We start from the raw sequence: 19,763 nt of genomic DNA, 5'->3' as shown, positions 1-19,763 counted from the left end.
CAAAATCAAAAAGGAAAGACACTATCCTAGTGGTGATTGACAGGTTCAGTAAGTATGCACATTTTATTCCACTCTTTCATCCTTTCAATATAGCTCAAGTTGTAAAGGCTTTTCTAGGCCAAATGTATAAGTTACATGACGTTCCTCAAAGCATAGTATCTGATAGAGATAAAGTGTTCACCAGCCTTTTTTGGAGGGAACTCTTCAAGTTATTGAAGGTTGAGTTACACATGAGTTCAGCTTACCATCCTCAGACAGATGGTCAATCAGAAAGGTTAAACAAATGCTTAGAAACATATCTCAGATGCATGACAAATCATAAACCAAAGGCATGGAATTAGTGGCTTTCCCTAGCTAAATTCTAGTACAACACCTCATTCCATTCTGCATTACAAATGACTCCATTCCAGGTTATCTATGGTTATGAACCTCCTCAGCTGACATTTGAATTAGTGGCTCAAGGTAAAATAGGTTCTGTAGATCAATGGTTAAAGGAAATGCAAGTGATGGCTAAGGTACTGCAGGAAAGCCTTAGAAAAGCTTAGAATAGGATGAAACAACAGGTAGATAAGCACATGACTGATCGAGAATTTTCAGTAAGGGATTGGGTCTATCTTAAGCTACAACCTTATAGGCAGTCCTCCGTTGCTATCCGGAAAAGCTTTAAACATTCCTCTAAGTTCTATGGTCCTTATCAAGTCCTCAAAAGGATTAGAAATGCTGCTTATGAGTTACAATTTCCTCAATCAGCAAAAATTTATCCAGTTTTTCATGTTTCACAGCTCAAGAAGAAGATAGGCACTAATATAGTTGCATGTGTTGATCCTTCTGTGTGCTTACCTGATGGAGCTCCTATGACTGAACCAGTTGCTGTGTTAGGAAGAAGAATGATCCAGAGAGGGAAAAAAGCAGTGACACAAGTTTTGATACAATGGTCCAACTTACTTCCGGAAGAGGCTACTTGGGAAGATTATGGCTTCATCAAATCCCAGTTTCTAAATTTCGAACCTTGAGGACAAGGTTCTATAAGGGGCATGGTTTGTTACATTTGTGGTAGTTAATATAGTTAGTAATAGTTGTCACATTAGTCCCATAGTTTTAATTATAGCAATTTAGTCCTATGTAATTTAAATTCCAGTCCTTTTAGTTCTATTAGTGAGTAGTACATAATTGCTGTCATACACCGCCAGTTGGCAGTAATTACGGATCCCTAGGCAACATAAATGGCAGAGTAGTCGTTATTTATATTCCTTGTATTCCAATGATTAGCTATGAATGAAATCTATCTAAATTTTCTCTCCTAATTCTCTCTTCTTTCTTCCCTCTTCTTCTCTTCTTCTCATTAGCTAAAGTTCATATTTTCTGTTACTTTATTGAGTGTAAGAGTGACAGAATTTTACCAAGAGAATCCAAGAAAATATCAAGAACGCTACACTTGAGATTTAAATATACTATCTAAAATAATTTGTTCTACTATATTTACACAGGAAATTCTGAGGAGAAGAGCATCCTATGTATTCCAAGGGGCAGGGCACCAAAGAATAATGCATACCTATAAAACTTAATGATAAATCCTACTATGTGAAAGGCAATGCTGTCTTTTTCTCGTGTGGAATATAGAAGAAAAGAACAGACAAGGTGCGATTATTTTCTTCTAGATGAAAAGGCAGGCCAATTGCAAAAAAAATGATAACTGAAAATTTTGGGCATGACCCATCTTTACTATAGGTTTCTGATTTTGTCAAAAGGGGTCAACCATGAAAACAGTTTCCTCCACTTGAATTATTTCATTTAGATTTTGGCTTAGGCATTCAAATGTCATTTTCTGATAAATGATCGAGAAATGACAGTAGATAAGTAGTTATTAACACTGCTTCATAATATTATGGTCATTACTAGAAGAGCTAGTCACATATGTAAAAGGTCAAAGTACTCAAAGTCATTATAGTAATGCCACGATTTGCAAACTAAAATCAGTGTAAGCGGTTCAGACATATACTGAAGTCTCAGTAATAGAAGCGTCACTGAGTTAACAAACAAATAAGGTTTATCTTGGGCTCTTTATTTTGGTTCTAACAAAATTTTAATTTTATTCTTTGCCCGCCACTCTTTATTTTATTTCGAAGCCGCAATTTTTTTTAAGAAAAATTAAATTTACGTAAATTTTAACAACAAATCAATCTACATTTACAACTTCAATTTATTATACTTAAGAAATTCTTACAAAAATTTTCTGTAACAAATATCAATTTGATCCATACTAAAATACTAATCTCTATTTATTTAATTATTTTTAATTTAGCTTGTGCTAATTGTTAACAAAAAATAACATAAGGGATCTACACACTAAATTAAATTGATAATTCATATTAAATTTTTTAAAAGTATGAAAAGATGCTAAATTAGAATAAGAATAGAAGAATAAGTGCAGACGGATAACGAGGAGGAGGAATTAAGTGGAGGAGACAAGTAAATCAGTTTAAAATATATGAAACGTTTCAAAGAAAAAATTGCAAAATTGACATAAAATAATGTTTGAAGGAAGTTCAAAATAAAAAATTATTATGTTACACATTTAGATAATTGTACTCTTATAATTTTTGTATGTTGGGGTCCTTTAAAATATTCACCTCAATATTCCGTCCTTGAAACAAAAAAGAAAAAGAAAAAGAAAATGAAAAACACGGGAGGACCAAATAAAGTAACAACATTTTGGACAAGTGAAAAAGAAATTGGTAACGCTAAATAGGGAATGAGACCCACTGCACTAGTTGATCCCGCTTGAATGTATAGGTTTGTTCAGCGGATTCAGTCACTTTTTTTAATAACAATTCTGTTTTGCAGAAAAATAATTTCTACATAATAATAGTAAAAGCTATATATCCTTGAACTTCTACGGACTTGAATCATGTTTCGTTGAAGTCTTCTGATATATGGAAGGTACGAAAAGTTGTTATAACTAACAATTATTAGTATTATTTGCTTTTTTGAATATTGAATACTGGACTAAAGTTTGGGCTTGATTTAGCAGAAGATTCATAATTTTCTTCAGTAGGAAGCAATTGAATCTATTGTCTTTTTTTTTTTTTTTTTATATAAAAAAAAAAATTCTATTCTATGTATTTCCTTAGTTTGTCATATTTTATGGGTGCGACCTAACAGCACCTTGCTTTTCTCCACAATCTCGGCAAGCGGTGGTTAATATATTCTGTACAGTCCTATCAATAAATGGTTTAAACCACGTCTAAGTAAATCAGGTTAATAACTGCAAATCTCTCTCTATCTCTCTATATATAAAAGTTGGTTATCTGAACAGACATAAAGTTGAAGAATAATAGAAAAGAAAAGACATAAAACTAAAAGATTTGAAAGAAGAATGAGCTAGATGATATGGTGCGATATGATGTTTTATGGAACGTCAGAAGATAAGTACAATAATATAAAAAAATAATAAATAAAGAAGAATCCTTTTTTCAAAGCCATATAAATGATGGGGCCCAGTGAAATATCCGGTAAGTATATATCTATATATATGTATGTTTGTATGCATGTATAAGTTTATTATCTGGAATTAGAGTCAACCAGATTAAGTTAAATGTGTAGAGATATTATATTGTCAATGAAATGAAATTCTTCTCTATGCTCAGAGTACAGTATGCTATTTTGACTTTCGTGTGACTAGTTCTTCACCCCCTTAACTTTCACTTTCTTGCACTACACTACTTTGACTTTTGTGTTGTGACTTCAAGCTCCCCAACTTTCATTTGCTTGCACACCTAAAGCACGCACATGCAACTATTGGCATGGGCAAATACTTTTTGGCAATTAAGGTGATTAATCGGACCTTGAACATAATTCAACCCCAAAAGTTAGCTCAAGAGGTGAGGATTGCTCAAGTTCATATACGGAGACCATTCATCCCCTTCATTGTCGATGTGAGACTCAACACCCCCTCTCACGTCCAGGACTGGATATCTGGAGCGTGGACAATTATGGGGGCGCAACATCAGAAAATCGAGATGGGTCCTACTCTGATACCATGATAAATGGACCTTGGACCTAACTCAACCACGAAAGCTACCTTAAGATGTGAGGATTGCCCAAGTCCATATATGAAGATCACTCATCCCCTTCATTGTTGACTCAACAGGTCAGTGGGGTCATGGAGCTACAGTATAACTTACGAGTTTGGTCGAATTTAAATAACTTTAATTATTAATTTAAAATCTAATATTTAAAAAAATTAAAATTACAAACTTATAAATTTCAAAATTAATTATTAATTTCGCATCACCTCTAAGCGAAATCATATGGGAGAAAATTTTGTTGCTAAATGACGAAGTGGACCAAGATTTTGCTAGATTACCGATTCAAATTGAAACGTTATTGAAACTTGTCTTTCCCAAGGATTTTCGCCTAAATGAGAAACTCTGGAGTCATCCTTTAATTTGCTTATTTATCATAAAAATATTTTAACAATCGTGATAGTTCTTTCGTTCCAATTTGTAATGTGGTACTACCTTTTCAAATACTTGACTCAAAAAAGAATGACGTGTTTTATATTTAAAAGCAAAATAACTTTAAACTTCTGATTTTATAGCTACACAACCATATATTTTAAAAATCTTTCTTGCTTTCTTAAACTAATGCAGATCAAAGTAAATTATACGTATAAGTTGGAAGAGAGGGAGACCTTATAAGGTAATGAACCTATTTTTTGCGGCTCCTCTTCTGAGTAGATTTCCAACCATGGGCCGTTGACATAAACTGAACAATAGTCACTTCTATTTGAGTTCGATCGGTTTATTCTTCTTGAACTACTACACTTTAGAAAAACGATACTCCTACGAGAAAAAAAGTTAGAAAAAGCAAATCCAACAGATCAGTTTTACTGTACCCTTTCGCCTTAGATATATCCCAAAAGGGGATAAACTATTCCCTCTGTTTTTTTATTAGTCCGTTTTAAAAAATTGGCACATTCCTATATTATATGTTATAACTTGTTTAATACCACAAGTTACAAAAGCTTTTAGAACACAAATGTTACGGTATATATTTAAGATCACAAGTTTTAATAGTCCGAATTTCTTTATTAAACTTTGTGCCAAATCAAAAAAGAAAATAATTTTAAATTCATTGGGGGTCTCAAGAATCAAACTTTCCCATAATTTTAAACTTGTCTTTTCCTAGGGCAAACGAAAAGGGTCAGATCTAAAAAGATAATATAACTAGTGGTTCTGGTAATGTCTTCATTGTTATAATCTCTGTTGCTTGTGGGGGTGGGGAGGATTTATATTTGACCTAAAAAGAGTTGGTTGACATTCTAACCACGATAACATTGACTCTAGTAGCCCTCCACATCAATGGTCACATTAGTGAAAGAAAATGAAGCTATGAATTAAACAAGTTCCATCTTTTAAATTTGATGGGAGTTGAGACCGAGTGATAGGGAAAGAAGCAATATTATTAAGAGAGCACTTGAGTATAACATAAAGGTAAACCCAGCATTACAGTCATTTTCGTTTAGGCATGCATGTTCGCCAGCTTAAAAGAGAAAAGAAGTTTACCCGTTTGCGAAAGAATCGGCTTTTGGGAGTTGAGACTTTAAGAGCTAAATATCATCTAAGAAATTAAAAATGTTGGCCGATATGGTCAACTTTAGTTTTCCATTATTGTAGTTGGTTAGATTTCCAATTATGGAAAGGAAATCTCCATCTGGGATAGGTGACAAACCATTGATTCTTCCAAGGGGGTTGGATTTAAAAAGAAAAAGAATGAATCACTTGATTATTTCTTTCGTTCTTAAAAAGTTTATGTATGTTTATCCTCTATCTAGTATGATTAAAAAAAGGCAGTTCGGTATGCGAAATATTCCTTATTTATGTAGGATCTAAGGAAGAGTCGTACCTCTATGAGTGTGATGTAGGCAACATACCCTGATGCAAACATTATTGACTGATTCCACGGCTCGAATCCGTGACCATAGGTCACTCGGAGTGTCACTCCCCAAACCTGGGAGGCGTGGCTGGCACCCAGTGCCGTACTGGCCCGAGCGAACCACTTTGTAACTCTTCTCTCTCTCTTTTTTTTTTTTAAAATTATCATGGAACAATATGGCCACAACTCGTAATGTATAACTATATGTGATGACCCAAAAGGTCATCACTTGCTTTAAATTAAATTCTGTGTTTTCTAGGTCTTGAAAACCTTATTTAGAGTCACCTCGATTTTCGTGCGCAGTCAGGCGCATAGCCGAAAAGCTTAAATATGAAAATCTGTGAAAAATAATAACAATTTAGTTATAAAATGAGTTAATTTGATTTCGGTCAACATTTTGGGTAAAAGGACCCGGACCCATGATTTGACGGTCCCGGAGGGTCCGTAGGAAAATATAGGACTTGGGCGTATGCCCGGAATCGAATTCTGAGGTCCCAAGCCCGAGAAATGAATTTTTTAAAGGAAAATATTTTTTGAAATTGTTTAAGAAAAATTGAAATGAAATTTGCTTAGAACATGATGGTATCAGGCCCGTATTTTGGTTCTGGCGCATGGTACAGGTCTTATATATGATTTAAGACGTTTCTGTGAAATTTGGTGAAAAACGGATGTCATTTGACGTGATTCAGACTTAAATTGCAAAATTTGATGTTTAAAGAAGTTTTGAGAAAATTTCATTGATCTTGAGGTTTAATTTGATGTTCATGATGTTATTTTAATGATTTGATTACACGAATAAGTCCGTAGGATGTTTTTGAGGTTTTGTGTGCATTTGGTTTGGAGTTCCGAGGGCTCGGGTGAGTTTCGGGTAGGTTCCGGGATGTCTTAGGCTTAAAAATAGAGTTGTTGCAGGCTCAGAGAGGTGGAAGGCCCCTGAACAGGCTAGTGCGGTCCGCACGATATGGACTGCTGCCGCGGAGAGGTTTGTGCGGCCGCACTAGTTTTTGTGCGGTCCGCGGTGAAGAACACTTCACTAGTCCGACTTCGGAAAGCCTATATCATTTGATCCATAAGGAATTTTGAGATGATTCAAAAACAAAAGTTGTAGCCCTTTGTGTCTAGTTTCCAGAATGGTGAATAAATAACAATTTGGACATCTGTAGAGAATTTTATGGCCAAAATACTAAGACCTGTCACTGCAGAACACAGGGAGGCCTGTGCGGCCGCAGTTGATTTTGTGCGGTCCGCATAGGGCATCTGAGGGCAGTATATTTAGATGAGATTTTCAATTATTTTTCATTTTTCAAACCCCCAAAAATATAAGAGGCGATTTTTCAAACAACCTTTCTTCTCCAAATCAATTGTAAGTCATTTTTAACTAGTTTTCTTCAATCATTAACATTTTTTGACATGATTTCAACTTCAAATCAATTATTTTCATGGGGGAAATTGAGTGTTTTGGTTAGAACCTAGGTTTTTCAAAAATTGGGGATTTGGACCTCGATTTAAGGTCCGATTTCAAAACAAATTATATATTTGAGTTCGTGGGGGAGTGAGTAATCAGGTTTTGGTTCGAACCTCAGGGTTTTGACCACGTGGGCCCGGGGGCGATTTTGACTTTTTAGGTAAAACTTTGAAAAACTCATTTTCATGCATTCAAATTGATTCATTTAGCGTTTATTGATGTAATTAAGTAACTTGTGGCTAGATACGAGCGAATTGGCGGTGGAATCAAGGGGTAAAGCTATAATTGAAACTTGAGTTGTGTTCGAGGCATCGAGGTAAATGTTTGGTCTAACCTTAGCTTGAGGGATTAGGAGTTGTGTCCTATTTGCTGTTCTTGTTGAGTACGACGTATAGGCATGGTGACGAGTATCTATACGTTGGTGTCAAGCATAACCGTGAGTCTTATATTGTGATTTTCATGATTTCGTTATATTATTCATGCCTTGGTGAAGATTTCTAATTGTTGTATAAAGTTTGTGGAAAGAATTGTGACCTATGAACATTGAGGAGCATTGGCTCGAGTTGTATAGCGAAATTGTGAAAGTATAAGTGATAATTGAACTGTTAGAGTATTAGCTCGAGTTGTGAAGTGAATTGTGAAGTAAGAGTGAGAAAAAGAAGAGATCATTATGTTGCCTCCTTGCCGGGCTATTGTTGAATTGTGGTTCCCTTGCATTGTGTTATTAATTGATATTACGGTTGCTTAGGTTGATGATTCTTTGTGTTGGGTAGGGATTATGGGTATAACTGAGGTAGTTAGGTGTCAGAATGAGGTTGGTTATAGCTGAGGTAGTTAGGTGTGGTGACGAGTTTGGTTATAGCTGAGGTGGTTAGATGTTGTAACGAGTTTGGTTATAGTTGAGGTAGTTAGGTGTGGTATCAAGTTTGGTTATAGCTGTTTCTCCCTTGCCGGGACGTGATTGCTTATGCTATCGAATCCCTTGCCGGGACAGTGTAGACCTTATTGATCTCTTGTCAGGACTCTCGTTATAATTGTAAATTATATATATGGATCGGGTTGCATGCAGCAACAATATTATATATGGATCGGGTTGCATGCCGCAACAATATTATCTGTGGATCGGTTTGCACGCCACAACAACATTATATATGGATCGGATTGCACGCCGCAATAATATTATATATGGATTGGGTTGCACGCTGCAACAATATTGTATATGGATCGGGTTGCACGCCGCAACAATATTATATGTGGATCGGGTTGCACGCCGCAACAGAGATATAATGAAATAGGATCGGGTAGTACGCGTGCCATAAGATATAATGAAATGGGAGTGGGTGGCACGCCTGCCACGAGATACATGAAATGGGAGCGGGTGACACGCCTGCCACAAGATATGAGAAATGGGATCGGGTTGCATGCCTGCAACAAGATGTGAAAATAAAGTAAAATCTACCTTTGTTTTCTTTAATCTTGTTAGTGGTTGGATTTGATTGCTTTATATTCTATTGATATTCTGTTTTTACCTGTTTTTCCTAGAAACATGTTTCCCCCTCCCATTTTTACTTGTTTATTTCCGTATTTCTTTTCTGCTTTACATATATTTGAAATGCACAGGTTTATTTGGTAGTCTGGTCCTAGCCTCTTCACTAATTCGCCGAGGTTAGGCTAGGCCCTTACCAGCACATGGGGTTGGTTGTGCTGATACTACATTTTGCACTCTTTTGTGCAGACCCCAGTGTTGTGGACTTCAGACCATAGTGAGATTTTTGATTCTTGATCATCAGGCGACCCGAGGTAGTCCTGCAGGCGTCCGCAGGCCTTGGTGTCTCCTTCTATCTACTTTCCTGTTTCTTACATGTATTTTCGGAAACAGTGTTGTAATTAATTCTTTCAGACCTTTGTTTGTAGTATTCTTAGACCGTCTGTAAAACTGTGACACCAGTTCTGGGTAGTCGAGACTCAAACAGTTGTAATAGACATTCATGTTCAGATGGCTTATTGTTTTCTTCCGCTTATATTATATTCCATTGTTTAAATGTTATTTTTTTGTAATTGTTAAAGAGAATAAAATTGGTAAAAAGGTAGATGGTTCAATAATTGGCTTGCCTTGCTCACATTAGTAGGCGCCATCACGACTCTCGAGGTGGAAAATCGGGTCGTGACAAGTTGGTATCAGAGCTCTAGGTTACATGGGTCTCACAGTTCACAGACAAGCTTAGTAAAGTCTCAGGGATCGGTACAGAGACGTCTGTATTTATCCCCAGAGGCTAAAGAGTTAGGAAAAGTTTCACTTCTATTCTTCCCTGTCGTGTGATTTTGTTCTCTCAATGCTAAATTGAAACCTCTCTTGTCCTTTCGCGAATGGCGAGGTAATGTACCGCTTCTTCAGCCGAGCAACAACACAGACCGGTGATAGATCAGCTACATCTTCAGAGGCTTTATGGAGGTTGCATAAGTTTCACCAAGCTCTTCACTACTACATTCAGCGGTGCATCTACCAAGGATCCCCAGGTTTATCTAGACAGTTGTCATGTGGTTCTCAGGAACATGGGGATAGTTGAGACCAATGGGGTCGATTTTGCCACTTTTCGCTTGTTTGGATCCGCCAAGACTTGGTGGAGGGATTTCTGTTTGGCTAGACCAGTCGGATCGCCAGCTTTGACTTGGGAGCAGTTTACTCAGCTATTTCTGGAGAAGTTTCTCCCTATCACTTAGAGGGAGGCCTATCAGAGGTAGTTTGAGCGTCTCCAACAGGGTTCTATGACCATTACCCAGTATGAGACCAAATGCATCGACTTGGACCGTTATGCTCTTATCATACTTCCCACTGTGAGAGAGAGTGAGGAGGTTCATTGAGGGACTCGCCCAGCCCGCTCAGTTAGCTGGAGGTGGAGGTAGATGTATTAGAGGTGGAGGTAGAGATGCTAGAGGTGGAGGTAAAGGTATTAGAGGTGAGGGTGCAGGTACATTTCTGGTTTGTGGTAGAGAAGCTTCAATTTTATTTTGCGTCGTATCTGGTCATGCCTAGTGATTCTTTGAGTGCCCCTATTTATGTGTCTACGCCGGAGGGTGATTTTATTGTGGTGGATCGCGCCCATTGTTCTTTTATAGTGGTTATTGGAGATCTTGAGACTCGTATCGATTTGCTTCTTCTGGACATGGTTGATTTTGATGTTATATTGGGGATGGACTGGTTATCACCTTACCACGCTATCTTGGACTGTCATGTCAAGATTGTGACCGTAGCCTTACCGGGTTTGCCTCGTTTAGAGTGGAGAGGGACTCCTAGTCATTCTACCCATAGTGTTATCTCTTATGTGAAAACTCGGCGTATGGTCGAGAAGGGGTATTTGGCCTATTTGGCATATGTTCATGATTCTAGTGCTGAGGTTCCTTCTATTAATTTTGTGCCTGTTGTTTGTGAGTTTCCTGAGGTATTTCCTTCAGACTTGCCGGGTATGCCACCCGACAAGGATATTGACTTTTGCATTGATTTGGCTCCGGGCACTCAGCCCATTTCTATCCCACCGTATCGTATGGCCCCACCTGAGTTGAAAGAGTTGAAGGAGCAGTTGCAAGACTTGCTTGAGAAGAGTTTCATTAGGCCGAGTGTTTCGCCTTGGGGTGCACCGGTGTTGTTTGTTAAGAAGAAGGATGGATCGATGAGAATGTGTATTGATTACCGGCAGTTGAACAAGGTTACAATCAAGAATAAGTATCCATTGCCGAGGATTGATGATTTGTTTGATCAGCTTCAAGGTGCCAAGGTATTTTCAAAGGTTGACTTGAGATCTAGCTACCATAAGTTGAGGATTAGGGCATCCGATGTCCCTAAGACAACTTTCTGCACTTGGTACCGGCATTATGAGTTCTTGGTTATGTCATTCGGGTTGACAAATGCCCCAATAACTTTCATGAATTTGATGAACCGAGTGTTCAGGTCTTATTTGGATTCATTCGTGATAGTCTTTATTGATGACATTTTGATATATTCCCGCAGCCGGAAGGAGCACGAGAAACATCTTAGAGTCATTCTTTAGACCTTGAGGGATAGTCAACTATATGCTAAGTTCTCAAAGTGTGAGTTCTGGTTAAGTTCAGTTGCATTCCCGGGTCATATTGTATCAGTCGAGGGTATTCAGGTTGATCCGAAGAAGATTGAGGCAGTCAAGAACTGGCCTAGACCAGCATCAACTACAGAGATCCAGAGTTTCTTGGGATTGGCAGGCTACTATCGTTGGTTTGTAGAGGGGTTTTCATTTATCGCAGCCCCGATGACCAGGTTGACCCATAAGGGTGCCCAGTTCGGATGGTCAGACGAGTGTGAGGCGAGCTTTCAGAAGCTCAAGACAGCTCTGACTATGACACCGGTGTTGGTTTTGCCCACAGGTTCAGGGCCTTATATAGTTTATTGTGATGCATCTCGTATTGGGCTTGGTGCAGTGTTGATGCAGGATGGTAAGGTCATTGCCTATGCTTCGCAGCAATTGAAGATTCATGAGAAGAACTATCTGGTTCATGATTTGGAGTTGGCAGCCATTGTTCACGCGTTGAATATTTGGAGGCATCATCTGTATGGCGTGGCATGTGAGGTGTTCATGGATCACAAGAGTCTGTAATATTTGTTCAAGCAAAAGAAGTTGAATTTGAGGCAGAGAAGGTGGTTGGAGTTGTTGAAAGACTATGATATCACCATCTTATATCATCCGAGAAAGGCCAATATGGTGGCCGATGCTTTGAGTAGGAAGTCAGCCAATATAGGCAGTCTTGCTTATATTCCGGTCGGAGAGAGACCGCTTGCTTTGGATGTTCAGGTTTTGGCCAATCAGTTCGTGAGGTTGGATGTTCTGAGCCCAACCGTGTGTTAGCTTGCATAGTCGCTCGCTCTTCATTATTTGAACGTATCTGAGCTTGGTAGTATGATGATCCCCATTTGTGTGTCCTTAGAGATACGGTGCAACACGGAGGTGCCAAGCAGGTTACCTTAGATGATGATAGAGTTTTTATTTTGCAGGGTCGAGTTTGTATGCCTAATGTGGATGGACTCCGAGAGTTGATCTTAGAGAAAGCCCATAGTTCCCGGTACTCTATTCATCCGGGCGCTGCAAAAATGTATCAGGATTTGCGACAACATTATTGGTGGCATAGAATGAAAAAGGTCATCGTTGCATATGTGGCTCGGTGTTTGAATTGTTAGCAGGTTAAGTATGAGCATCAAAGGCCTGGTGATTTATTTCAAAGGATTGAGTTTCCTGAGTGGAAGTGGGAGCGGGTTACTATGGATTTTATTGTTGGACCCTCGCAGACTCGGAAGAAGTTCGATGCAGTATGGGTCATTGTTGATAGGCTGACAAAGTCAGTGCATTTCATTCCTGTGGCAGTCTCCAATTCATCCGAGAGGTTAGCTGAGATCTATATCCGGCAGATTTTTCGTCTTCATGGTGTGCCTGTGTCTACCATTTCGGATCGAGGTACGCAGTTTGCCTCACATTTCTGGAGAGCAGTTCAGTAAGAGTTGGGCACTCAGGTTGAGTTGAGTATAGCATTTCATCCTCAGACGGGCGGGCAGTCCGAGAGGATTATTCAGATTTTGGAGGATATGCTCCGAGCTTGTGTCATTGACTTTGGAGGCTCGTGGGATCAGTTTTTGCCTTTAGCAGAGTTTGCCTACAATAACAGCTACCAGTCAAGTATCTAGATGGCTCCTTATGAGGCCTTATATGGTAGATGGTGTCGGTCTCTGGTTGGATGGTTTGATCCGGGAGAGGCTCGGTTGTTGGGTACGGATGTGGTTCAGAATGCCTTGGACAAGGTCAGTATTATTCAGGATAGGCTTCGTATAGCTCAGTCCAGGCAAAAGAGTTATGCCAACCGCAAGGTTCAAGATTTGGCATTCATGGTCGGTGAGCAGGTATTGCTTCGAGTGTCACCTATGAAGGGTGTGATGAGATTTGGGAAGAAGGGCAAGCTTAGCCCTAGGTTCATTGGTCCGTTTGAGATTCTTGATCGAGTGGGAGAGGTGGCTTATAGACTTGCATTGCCGCCGAGCTTATCAACCGTGCACCTAGTGTTTCATGTGTCCATGCTTCGGAAGTATCACGACTATCCATCCCACGTGTTAGATTTCAGCACTGTCTAGTTGGACAAGGACTTGTCTTATGAGGAAGAGCCGGTAGCTATTGTAGACCGGCATGTTCGTTAGTTGAGGTTGAAGAGTTTTCCTTCTGTTCGTGTTCAGTGGAGAGATCAGCCTCCTAAGGCATTGACCTAGGAGTCCGAGTCCAATATGCGAAGCCGGTATCCCTATCTTTTTCCTGACTCAGGTACTTCTTTCTTCTGTCCGTTCGAGGGCGAACAGTTGTTTTAGAGGTGGAGAATGTGATAAAGGTCATCACTTGCTTTAAATTAAATTCTGTGTTTCCGAGGCCTTGAAAACCTCATTTAGAGTCACCTTGATTTGCGTGCACAGTCCGGGCACGTAGCCGGAAAGCTTAAATATGAAAATCTGTGAAAAATGATAACAATTTAGTTATAAAATGAGTTAATTTGACTTCGATCAATGTTTTGGGTAAACGGATCTAGACCTGTGATTTAACGGTCCCGGAGGGTCTGTAGGAAAATATGGGACTTGGGCGTATGCCCGGAATCGAATTCTGAGGTCCCAAGCCCGAGAAATGAATTTTTTAAAGGAAAATATTTTCTGAAATTGTTTAAGGAAAATTGAAATGAAATTTTCTTAGAACATGATGGTATCGGGCCCGTATTTTGGTTCTGGCGCACGGTACAAGTCTTATATATGATTTAAGACGTTTCTGTGAAATTTGGTGAAAAACGGATGTCATTTGACGTGATTCGGACTTAAATTGCAAAAATTGATGTTTAAAGAAGTTTTGAGAAAATTTCATTGATCTTGAGGTTTAATTTGATGTTCATGATGTTATTTTGATGATTTGATTACACGAATAAGTCCGTAGGATGTTTTTGAGGTTTTGTGTGCATTTGGTTTGGAGTTCCGAGGGCTAGGGTGAGTTTCGGGTAGGTTCTGGGATGTCTTTGTCTTAAAAACAGAGTTGTTGCAGGCTCAGAGAAGTGGAAGGCCTCTGAACAGGCCAGTGCGGTCCGCATGATATGGACTGCTGCCGCGAAGAGGCCTTTGCGGCTGCACTAGTTTTTGTGCGGTCCGCGGTGAAGAACACTTCACTGGTCCGACTTCAGAAGCCTATATATTTTGATCTATAAGGAAATTTGAGATGATTCAAAAATGAAAGTTGTATCCCTTCGTGTCTAGTTTCCAGAAAGGTAAAGAAATAACAATTTGGACATCTTCAGAGAAAGTTATGGCCAAACTACTAAGACCTGTCACTGCAAAACACAAGGAGGCCTCTGCGGCCGCTGTTGATTTTGTGTGGTCCGTACAGGGCATCTGAGGGTAGTATATTTAGACGAGATTTTTAGATATTTTTCATTTTTCAAAACTCCAAAAATATAAGAGGCAATTTTTCAAACAACCTTTCTTCTCCAAATCAATTGTAAGTCGTTTTTAACTAGTTTTCTTCAATTATTAACGTCTTTTAACATGATTTCAACTTCAAATCAATGATTTTCATGGGGGAAATTGAGTGTTTTGAGTAGAACCTAAGTTTTTCAAAAATTGGGGATTTGGGCCTCGATTTGAGGTCCGATTTCAAAACAAATTATATATTTGAGTTCGTAGGGGAATGTGTAATCGGATTTTGGTTCGAACCTCAAGTTTTGACCACGTGGGCCTGGGGGCGATTTTGACTTTTTGGGTAAAACTTTGAAAAACTCATTTTCATGCATTCAAACCGATTCATTTAGCGTTTATTGATGTAATTAAGTAACTTGTGGCTAGATACAGGCGAATTGGCGGTGGAATCAAGGGGTAAAGCTATAGTTGAAACTTGAGTTGTGTTCGAGGCATCGAGGTAAGTGTTTGGTCTAACCTTAGCTTGAGGGATTAGGAGTTGTGTCCTATTTGCTATTCACTTCTTGTTGAGTACGACGTATAGGCATGGTGACGAGTATATATACGTTAGTGTCAAGCATGACCGTGAGTCTTATATTGTGATTTTCATGATTTCGTTTTATCATTCATGCCTTGGTGAAGATTTCTAATTGTTGTATAAAGTTTGTGGAAAGAATTGTGACCTATGAACATTGAGGAGCGTTGGCTCAAGTTGTTGTCACGACCTAAAATCCCAACCCGATCGTGATGGCGCCTCTCGTGAGGACAAGGCCAGCCAATCAACAAAACAGTACATCTTTTTATAATTACTTAGCAGGAATAAGTCTAAATCATGGGCAATATAATCTTAAATGCGAAATAAACGTGATAGAACAAGGAAAACCATCCCAACTCAGCCCGAAATCGGGGTGTCACAAGTCATGAGCTACTACAGAGTTTACTAATATTTTACAAAGTCTGAAATTATCATAAATAACAAAGATAAGGGAGAAAACGGGGCTGCGGACGTCAACAGCTACCTCGTTACTCCTAGTCACCGCCTGGCCTGGAAAGAATCAGCGCTCAGGAGCGAACTCAGCTCTGCCTGTATCTGCACACATGGTGCAGGGAGTAATGTGAGTACTCCGACCCAGTGAGTAATAAAAATAAATAACGACTGAAAACATGAAATCTCATAATGGCACAATATAGCGCTATCCCAAGCAGTAAAATCAGTTATACAGTAAAACAGTGAGTATCAGATAATTCTTCTTTTAAAACAGTAAAGACAAATAATTTCCATAGTAAGGATAAATCAAAAGATTGCCCCTCGGGCTCAATATGTAAATCTCAGTATAGTATCAGCCCCTCGGGCTCACTCCCAACTCACCAGCACACAACATCAGCCTCTCGGGCTCACTCCCAACTCACCACCACACATTATCAGCCCCTCGGGCTCACTCCCAACTCACCACACACAAGCAACGGCCTCTCGGGCCCACTCCCAACTCACCTGGGTACCCTGCGCTCACTGTGGGTATGTACAGACTCCGGAGGGGCTCATACAGCCCAAGCGCAATATCAATAGGCCTGAAAGCCTTCACACATCACACTCGAGGCCTGAAAGCCTCCTCACATAACACTCGAGGCCTGAAAGCCTCCTCACATCACTCAACATATCCTCACGTATGGCCCTCGGCCTCAATCAGTCCAGAAAATAATCATAAGCCTCTTGGGCATCAGTAAAAAAATAGTGCTCAGCTCAACAACATTATAAATATCATTAAATCTCGAGTTGAGTATAAATGTAGCTGAGTTCACAAAATAATATAATTCAATTGGACTGAGTTCAAATAATATTTCAATTCGTGAGGAAAATAGTGATGTAAATTCAACAAAGATTTCAGATAATTGGCACGAAGCCCAAATATGGCAATAAGCCCCAATCATAGTGAAAAACAATAAATCTTTATCAATTACGCGGTAAAAATATCAACTGGGATGGACCAAGTCACAATCCCCAATAGTAAATGACCCCGCGCTTGTCATACAACGCGTGTCTCATCTCAACATAGCAGTATGTTGTGCAATCCGGGGTTTCAAACCCTCAGTGCATCATTTAAAATCATTACTCACCTCGAACCGGTGAAATCTATAGCTTGCGACGCCTTTGCCCCTCAAATCGGCCTCCACGCACGTCGAATCTAACTAAAATCAGAGCGAATACATCACAATATGCTGAGGGAACAATACCCAATCGAAAATACTCGAAAAACGCTAAAAATCACGAAGTTGGCAAAACCCGAGCCCCGGGCTCACTTCTTGAAAAATTACGAAAGACACATCACCGGATTCCTCGTCTCGCCACGAGTCCGTACATATAAAATTTACCAAAATCGGAGTTCAAATGACCCCTCAAATCTTCAAATCTTATTTTCAAATCCCTAGGTCCAAAATCCCCAATTTACACCTCAAAAACATGTAATCTAGTCGGATTATTCGATGATAATTCAATATTATGGAGTAGAAATAATCACAAGTGACTTACCTCAAGATTTCTTGCTCAAAAATCGCCCCAAACCGTGTTATTTCGCAAGAAAATAGGTAAAAAAAAACGAGCAGAAATGCAGCAGCTTTTAATAAGCAAATTTGGTCGGTAAAGACCCAAATCTGGTCGCTAAAGGTGCTAATCTGGTCGCTAAAAGTGCCACACCGGACCTGATGCACCAACACTCTTTAATTTCACTAAAAAGGCTCTAACTCCTTCATACAAACTCGGAATTAGACGATTCTTATTCCTATGAGTCACAAATAATAATACGAACAGAACCCTTTAATCGAAACTCAATTCGGAGCTCATTTGCTCAGTGCGATATCCATTTCGCTCGTTAAACAATTACTCATGTTTCGCATCAAAAACCCTATCGCGACTTGATAAAATTAGACCAAAATTTCCAAATCAGTCCTATAATTTATTATCAAAATTCAGGATGTTTCGGAATCAAATTTGGATCTCTAGAACTAAAAATGAACCTTTAGATCATTACATTTATGCTCAAAATGGCAAAAATCTTCCAAAAACTCTTCCAAAATTTGTTCGAGCTTCATGGGATCCCAAAAAAGTATACTAACAAGTCCCATAATATGACACAAACTTAGTTGTTTCTTCTAATCACCAAAAACAACGCAAAAATACTAAATTCACCTCGGATTCAAGCCTATGAACTTTGAAACTTCTAATTTTCACATCCGATGTCGAAACACGTCAAAACTAGTCCGAATGATCTCAAATTTTGCAGACAAGTCTAAAATGACATAACAAAGCTACAACAACTCTCGGAATTCCATTCTGAGCATCGGATCAAAATCTTACCTATCAACCGGAATTCGCCAAAATACTAACTTTGTCGATTCAAGCTTAATTCTACACCGGTCATCACAAAAATATTCCGGACACACTCCTAAGTCCCAAATCACCTAACAAAGCTATATGAACCATAAAATTTGTATTTCAAGCGCTCTAACACATAAGTCAATATCCGGTTGACTTTTCCAACTTAAGCTTCCTTAAAAGAGACTAAGTGTCTCAAACCTTACCAAAATCATTCAGGAATGACTTCAAATTTTGTACACAAGTCACATTCGATATTACGGACTTGACCCAACTTTCGGAATCGCATTCCGACCCTGATATCAAAATTTCCACTTCCGGTCGAATTTTCTCAAAAACCTTCAAATTTCTATATTTAGCCAAACGACTCCAAAATGACCTACGGACCTCCGAATTCACTTCCCATCGCGCTCCCAAATACAGAATCACCATACGGAGCTACTCCCAGTCTCGGAATTCCAAACGTACATCAATAACACTGAAATGCATTTTAAGCCAAACTGATGCAATTTTTTCTAAAATGTTATCTTCCACAATATGCGCCAAAATGCTCACGGGTTATCCAAAACTCGATCCGGGCATACGCCCAAGTCCGAAATCATAATACAAACCTGCTAGAACTTTCGGATCCCAATTCCGAGGTCGTTTACTCAAAATTTCAATCCTAGTTCATTTCTTCAATTTTAAGCTTTCAAAATGAGAATTTCCATTTAGATTTGACTCCAAACTTCCTGAATTTTAATTCTGACCATACACACAAGTCAATATACCTGAGATGAAGCTGCTCATGGCCTCAAACTGCTGAATGATGCGCCGGAGCTCAAAACGACCGATCGGGTCGTTACAATCTCCCCCACTTAAACATACGTTCGTCCTCGAACGTGCTGAGAACTACACTGAAGTAGTCTGAAATCACTTGTTTAACACCTCATGCACCTTCCCGTGCTACCACCACTCAGTTGAGCACATTAGCTCGATAACTCTGTAGATATACTCCCTTATTCAAGCAAATAAGCTATTAGGTCCAATTCCAACATCCTGAATTTCCTGCCAAGCCTGTTTCCATCATACGACCACCATATCAATATCCACACGCTGTACCCAAACATGGCTGCATAACTTTGCTGAATTCAGACTTTGCATCACTTTACTCATAGGACCACAATAACATTCTTTAAATATAATAGTCGAAATTCCACAAATCTGATGCTCCCATTGCATCTCATGACCTACATAGGTCTTGATCTAGTTTTTACAACACCGATACGACTGAAGAGATGTGCCGAAATTCATAATCAACTGTTAAATCAACAATTCATTGGATCTATACTCCTGACAAGTTCCATTACCTTGTCTCAAACCAAAGAATGATCTTTGCTCTATAATATACTTCATATAATCAGTTTGCACTGACCCCAAATCTAGTAACCTCGTCTCACCCAGTACGAACTGCTCAGGCAATAAGTCACCTCAGACATAATAAAAAATCCCACAAGATG

General features: G+C 39.1%; 1 protein-coding gene across 1 annotated transcript; it reads left to right on the top strand.

The window, feature by feature from the left end:
* The first annotated feature begins 575 nt into the window (after positions 1–575).
* LOC142172731 (uncharacterized) lies at positions 576–1,013 on the top strand. The gene has a single exon (XM_075236404.1). It carries the CDS (start codon positions 576–578, stop codon positions 1,011–1,013), a length of 438 nt encoding a protein of 145 aa, XP_075092505.1.
* The last annotated feature ends 18,750 nt before the right edge of the window (positions 1,014–19,763 follow it).

Source organism: Nicotiana tabacum, chromosome 18 (assembly GCF_000715075.1).
Source record: "Nicotiana tabacum cultivar K326 chromosome 18, ASM71507v2, whole genome shotgun sequence".
Taxonomy (NCBI): Eukaryota; Viridiplantae; Streptophyta; class Magnoliopsida; order Solanales; family Solanaceae; genus Nicotiana; species Nicotiana tabacum.
This window is presented reverse-complemented; position numbering and strand designations above follow the sequence as displayed.

What these genes read in the sequence shown, in the direction of transcription:
- LOC142172731 (XM_075236404.1), top strand. Translation starts at nt 576, where the DNA reads ATGACTGATCGAGAATTTTCAGTAAGGGATTGGGTCTATCTTAAGCTA.